General features: G+C 42.3%; 1 protein-coding gene across 3 annotated transcripts in view; it reads right to left on the bottom strand.

Annotated features, from left to right (window-relative positions):
• Positions 1-612: 612 nt before the first annotated feature.
• Positions 613-7,117, bottom strand: part of LOC132883543 (uncharacterized) — a 95,727-nt gene continuing 89,222 nt past the window's right edge. For 2 of the 3 annotated variants that reach the window (XM_060917294.1, XM_060917285.1), the window contains 2 exons: positions 4,886-5,033; positions 613-4,148 (listed from right to left, as the gene is read on the bottom strand). In XM_060917294.1, coding sequence (XP_060773277.1) covers positions 4,927-5,033 — 107 coding nt within the window. In that variant the 3' untranslated portion in view covers positions 613-4,148; positions 4,886-4,926. Of the gene's footprint in view, positions 4,149-4,885; positions 5,034-7,117 lie in introns of those variants that run through there. The other variant, XR_009654362.1, reaches the window with a different exon arrangement.

Genomic DNA, 7,117 nt, shown 5'->3' with positions numbered 1-7,117 from the left:
TTTAACTGCAATTGTCTTGCTACGTTGTAAAATAACATTGTTCATATGCCCGTTAAGGCTCAACAGCTGCAATGTTTTTAGCGGAGGGAAAATGGGTTCACAAGTGACCAAACGTCAGAATCTCTGTTCATCTTTTTGCATCATAAATACATAAATAAATGATTAAATAATACAAGCTTGTTCTGTGAATTAATTTTTAAATGAAAGAGTCCATGAAAACACAAGTTATTAAATATATAGCATTTATAGCCTATATACATTTTATTTTAACTTTTAAATGACAATGACAGATAATAATGGACAATGACGGAATTTTTACGACCCTGTCCATCAAAATGACGGACAATGAAAAAGTCTAACGTAACCACTGAGATTTTTTTATATTATATATATATATATATATATATATATATATATATATATATATATATATATATATATATATACATACATACACACACACACACACACACACAGTGGTGCTTGAAAGTTTGTGAACCCTTTAGTATTTTCTATGTTTCTGCATAAATATGACCTAAAACATCATCAGATTTTCACACAAGTCCTAGAAGTGGATAAAGAGAACCCAGTTAAACAAATGAGACAAAAATATTATACTTTGTCATTTATTTATTGAGGAAAATGATCCAATATTACATATCTGTGAGTGGCAAAAGAATAATAATAATAACAACTAGACTGCATTTCCTCTGCAGAAACTGCTGGAGTGTGCTTGCTCAAATGAAGCCGCATTCTCTCACATTCTATAAAATACATACAATAACTGACCTGCACAAAAACACCTTATTGAACCCTCCAAATGGCTTTCAAGTCATTACCCCTAAGACACCCCCAGCACAATGGACTGCCCCACAAAGAACCCGGGACACCCCTCTATCCCCCCCCCAGTGGAACAGTCCATCTGTTTCCCCAAACGAGACCCGGAAGAGCGTTTTGAATGCCTGGTGAGGGAATTGCTCCCGGAGTTGAAATACAAGTTTTAACAGCTAGTGTGAATTATTTTACTTTTTGATACTCGACAAAGATTCAACAGTACATACGGTGGTGGCAATGAGAACAGCGACAGGACAGCAGAGATTTAAAAATGGCGGCACATGGCTGCCTGCGCATGCGCTCTGTCAGCGTCGCGGCTCAGCCCGTCACACTCTCTCACAGCATTTTGAAGGGAGACGCTTCGCGCAGTGAAATCTCCTCTCCACCCTTTTATATGTTCTTCAATTTAATTCAGAGGTTTTACAGGGTTTAAAACATGGATTCTGGCTGTAAAATCGCAGTTTTAATTTTGTTTTTTCTGCTGCGCGCGCTCTAACGTCTAGAGTGGGGGCGCTCCTTATGACGTCATCACTCCCATTCATTTCAATGGCACGGAATTTTACCGAAAAATGGGAATACCGGACGAACGACAAGGGGTAGTGCAACCATTTTAACAAGCACACCATTCCAGATCGGGCCCTACGTTTCAGCATTGGAATGATGTCTATCTCAAAAGCCCTAGGAGGAGGAGTGGATCCAAAAAACAGGTGAAAACGAATAATAATAAAACTTAAGAACAATAGTGTGCTTTTTCAAGCACACTAATAATACATTTTATTTAAGGCGCCTTTCAGGGCAGAAAATTCTAAAGGGTTCACAAATTTTCAAACACCACTGTATATATCGTTATCAGTATGTTGATATAAATGGTGATATTTCTAGACGTACCGAGGTAAAGTTTGGTGTTCCACAAGGTTCTGTCTTGGGTCCACTGCTTTTTTCTCTATATATGTTACCTCTGGGCGATATTATTCGTAAACATTGTATTAGTTTCCACTGTTATGCTGATGACACACAGTTGTATGTCTCTGCAAAACCTGATGAGAGACACCAGCTTAATAGAATTGAGGAATGTGTTAAGGACATTAGACACTGGATGCTTAGTAATTTCCTTCTGCTTAACTCTGACAAGACTGAAGTACTTGTACTAGGACCACATACAGCTAGAAGTAAGTTTTCTGATTCCACAGTAACTCTGGATGGCCTTTCTGTTTCTTCACGTGCAGCAGTAAAAGACCTCGGAGTGATTATTGACTCCAGTCTTTCATTCGAAACTCACATTGATAACATCACCCGGATAGCTTTCTTTCATCTCAGAAATATTGCTAAGATAAGAAATTTAATGTCATTGCATGATGCAGAAAAACTAGTCCATGCTTTCGTTCCCTCCAGGTTGGATTATTGTAATGCCTTACTGTCTGGATGTTCCAATAAGTGCATAAACAAGCTCCAGTTAGTTCAAAATGCAGCAGCAAGAGTCCTTACTAGAACTAGAAAATATGACCCCATCACCCCTGTCTTATCCACACTGCATTGGCTCCCAATCAAATTTCGTATTGATTATAAAATACTACTATTGACCTTTAAAAGCACTAAATGGTCTCGCACCACAGTACCTGAGTGAACTTCTGGTCCTCTATGACCCGCCACGCCTACTTAGATCAAAAGGTGCAGGCTATCTGCTGGTACCTCGTATAGTGAAGGCTACATCAGGGGGCAGAGCCTTTTCTTACAAAGCCCCACTGTTATGGAACAGCCTTCCAAGTAATGTTCGGGAATCAGACACAGTCTCAGCGTTTAAGTCTAGGCTGAAAACATATCTGTTTAGTCAAGCCTTGTGTTAATGGTGTTTATGAGGTAAAGGAGTAGATCTGGAGGATCCTCAGACAGAGTGTTTTGGTAAACTGGGATGTATGGATGCTGTTAGTCCCCACACTTGCTTGCTCACTTGAGTTTGTTGACGGTGTAGTGGCTGGCTGCTTTATGTCCCGGGGCCCCTCATGCCTGTGTTACCTTCTGGCTCTCCCCTTTTAGTTATGCTGTCATAGTTAGTTGCCGGAGTCCCTGCTTGTACTCGGTGCAATATGTATACTGCTCCTACTTATTCAGGTGACATTGGGCATACCTAACCACCTGTGTTTTCTTTCCCTCCCCCCTCCACCCCAAATCTGTCCCTCTGAGTTACATGGAGTCAACAGGAAATCTTTTGGTGGAGAGGGTGGAGACCTCGACTGGCTATCCTAGCCTGCAGGGAATCGGCCGTCAGACATTCTGTCGCATGTCCCAGACCCGGTGAAATGTAACTGAATTGTCTTGGCCAGCCCTAAGGGTCCCATCTGCATCTCATCATTGCTGAGGAGTGTGCTCCCATCACCCAATCAAGCATCCAGCCAGAGCAGGTCATGATATATTTTACCATATTAACATGCCATTGTTGTGTGTTATGCCTGATGTAAAGACTCTAGTCTCTGCGAGCCTACCACACAGATTTAATACTTGTCATTTTTAGGGCATACCTAACAACGTGTTTTCTTTCTCTCTCTTCCCCCCAATCTGTCCCTCTGAGTTACATGTTGATCCTGGGATTGAGATGCTGGCCTCTTCTGCCCCTCGGACCTGCTTGATCCATCCTGGTGCCCTGTGTCTGGTCGGAGTTTTATCGCACCGCTCCTGTGAAGGACGGCCCCATGAGGACAGTTGAGGGTTATACCTGTTAAAACTGTAAATATTATAGTCATGCTGTCTGTTGTTGCCCAAATGAGGATGGGTTCCCTTTTGAGTCTGGTTCCTCTCGAGGTTTCTTCCTCATGTCGTCTGCGGGAGTTTTTCCTTGCCACCGTCGCCACAGGCTTCATCATTGGGGATAGATTAGGGATAAAATTAGCTCATGTTTTAAGCCGTTCAAATTCTGTAAAGCTGCTTTGCGACAATGTTTATTGTTAAAAGTGCTATACACCAACTGTTCCACCACTAAAATACTGATGTTGCTGTGCAGAGTTGTTCCGCTCTTTCATACAAGTCATTCGCTGTAGAATCTCTAAACTGTATAATGTACTTCATCTTTCCTATAGTTGCACCGTTTGCACTTAAATGACCCTTTCACCCAGTTGTCCACACGCTGAACTGCTGTGGGGCTGTTTGATCTCTGCCCTCCTGTCCATTTGTGGGAAATCAGCCAACTCTGCCAGTCCTATGGTTCCGTTTACAGCTGTAGACGTCTGCCTTTCTTCGGCTCCATGGTTAGCCTGCTGTATGAAATGATCTTCTGAAGTCCCCATGTGTAGCCGTTCTGCCTCTGGCGAGCTGTTCGAATCCTATCAGATAACCAAATACACAGAGAACACAGATCAGGAAATATATTTACACAAATTACACAACACAAGAAGCAAACAGGCATGATAGACTGTTTCACTTTAAAATAAAAAAAAAAATTTATATATATATATATATATATATATATATATATATATATATATATATATATATATATATATATATCTATATATATATCTAGGCCACTCCCATCTCTTTCAGAAGCACAGAAAGCTCGGGGAGAGGGGATAACTGCTCTGCATACTGAGAAATCAAAACCCAAAACTCCTTTCCCTCCAGCCAGAGCTTGTGCTTTAACCAGCAGGCTAGCATTAGCTGGAAAACATGCTTGACTGGCTCTGTGCCACGTTCAACGCTGCAGTAATGTCCACGTTATTCAGGAACAGGCGATAAGGTCAAATATACAAACACATTCCTGCAGGTTAAGAACACAGGTCACACCGCTAACAGAGGGAACTCACCAGCTAACGCTAGCGAAAAGAAAAGTTATTTTTGAAGGAGAGAAAGGTTTGTCTTTTCCCCAAATCAGTAACCGTGACAGTCTCACTGATCTGCATCGACAAATAAACTGTTCAACACTAACAGACTGAGAAAATGGCAAGAACAGCAGCAGATTATTACACACTCAGACTGACAAACATCTACTGGTTACACCACATACTCATCTGAGTGATCACCTCATGGGGCCGAATGACTCAGTTACACACACATTACTTACTGCTTTTCGTCGTCGTCTTTCCATCCACCGGATTACACGCTTCACATGCGTATTAGACCAATCACCGATACCACCACCCACACCAACGACATCACCACCGGCAGTAAAATCACCCACTCTGGTGTCCCACCACGCTTTGGTCCTGGAGCTGAAACACACAGAAAACATGTCACTAGAGTTAGTATCAGAGCTGCAACAACTAATCCAGTAAGCTGCCCATTTTTAAAGACATCATTCACATCACCAACAAAAATGTGTTAAAAGACACGGCACAGGTATCTGTTTGTGCGTGACATCACTGTGCAGTGATCCAAGTGGGTTTTATAAAAATGGTCATTGTTTAGGTCTTCATGGTTCAGCATAAACCTGAAAACGAGAGCGAGTCATGCTTCCTGTAATGAAGTGGCATTGGCCATGTGGTGATACTCTCCATCCCTGTGGTGGATTTGGGCAGGGCATCATCTTGTTGGCAGCAGCACGGGGCGCCAACACAAAATAAATGAATAAAAAAAATCCAAGTATTGAGATTTGCACGGTCAGTTTTCAGTTGATCATTTGCACATCAGTGATGTCCTGTCACCGTGTAGATCAATGAACCTTTCAGAGTGGCACCATGATTCTAGTTTGTTTGTTTGATTCGCATGTCCCAGACCCGGTGAAATGTAACTGAATTGTCTTGGCCAGCCCTAAGGGTCCCATCTGCATCTCATCATTGCTGAGGAGTGTGCTCCCATCACCCAATCAAGCATCCAGCCAGAGCAGGTCATGATATATTTTTTACCATATTAACATGCCATTGTTGTGTGTTATGCCTGATGTAAAGACTCTCGTCTCTGCGAGCCTACCACACAGATTTAATACTTATGTCATTTTTAGGGCATACCTAACAACCTGTGTTTTCTTTCTCCCCCCCCATCTGTCCCTCTGAGTTACATGTTGGTCCTGGGATTGAGATGCTGAACCTCTTCTGCCCCTCGGCCCTCTTTGATCCATCCTGGTGCCCTGTGTCTGGTCGGAGTTTTATTGCACCGCTCCTGTGAAGGACGGCCCCATGAGGACAGTTGAGGGTTATACCTGGAGGATGCTCTGGACTCTTACAGTAATGCTTTTATGGCTGAGGACTACAGTTGTCTTGCTAACTTTAGGACTGCAGTTGTCATGAACAGTTTTGCACTCAAGTTTCCATCAATGAAGAGTTTATAACATCAACGAAACTGTCCTCATGTTAAAACTGTTAATGTTATAGTCAGGCTGTCTGTTGTTGCCCAAATGAGGATGGGTTCCCTTTTGAGTCTGGTTCCTCTCGAGGTTTCTTCCTCATGTCGTCTGAGGGAGTTTTTCCTTGCCACCGTCGCCACAGGCTTCATCATTGGGGATAGATTAGGGATAAATTAGCTCATGTTTTAAGTCGTTCAAATTCTGTAAAGCTGCTTTGCGACAATGTTTATTGTTAAAAGCACTATACAAATAAACTTGACTTGACTAGTTTGATCTGGGCAGCCAGAATACTTCCTGGTCTCCCACTCAGAAGTACGAGATGGGGAGGGGAGTTAGGTTGACCTTTGACCTCCGGTCTCCCCAATGGAAGCCTGAGGTAGGGGGACTGGGGGAATCTATTAAATAGTGCACAGTGTACTAATGCGGAGTAAAATCAGGTCACACTATGAAGTGCTACCAAAGAAACCACAAGTCATTCACTGTGACTTTATAGTTTCACTGACGGTGTTGCATTTTTATTTTCCTGGTTTGTGTGAAATCGTTAAGAATAATATAAATCCAGTCTGTCCAGCACCAGGGTGAACTGGTTTAGTCCTGACTCAGTGTTGGGGGAGGGACAACGTAGCGATGCTCGAGTGTGAAATCAACACAAATGGATAAGAACAGGTCTGGGGTCAGCCATCAGGTGCCCAGTTTAGGAGAAAGAGGAAAGAAGAGGAGAAACACGTAAAAGATTAAAAGGTATGCAGCGGTCATCACTTTATAAGTATAATATTATGCGTGTAATTAAATAGTCTAACACTTAGGCTTGTTAGCCTCAGTTGCTTACTGTGTGATGACAATATTCTGTTTTCTGTCCAGCTCGCTTACAGAAACATTTAATACAAGAAGACAGACTCCTCTATATCCCTCGCCCTATAGACCAACTATATACCAAGTTTCAAGATATTATTTGTCACATTTTTCAAGTTGTGCTGCAGGAAACCAACCCGACCTCTTTACACTGACCTCAGC

Source organism: Neoarius graeffei, chromosome 1 (genome assembly GCF_027579695.1).
Source record: "Neoarius graeffei isolate fNeoGra1 chromosome 1, fNeoGra1.pri, whole genome shotgun sequence".
NCBI classification, from domain to species: Eukaryota; Metazoa; Chordata; class Actinopteri; order Siluriformes; family Ariidae; genus Neoarius; species Neoarius graeffei.
Note: the sequence above shows the minus strand (reverse complement) of the source record. Positions and strands in the feature narration are given on the sequence as shown.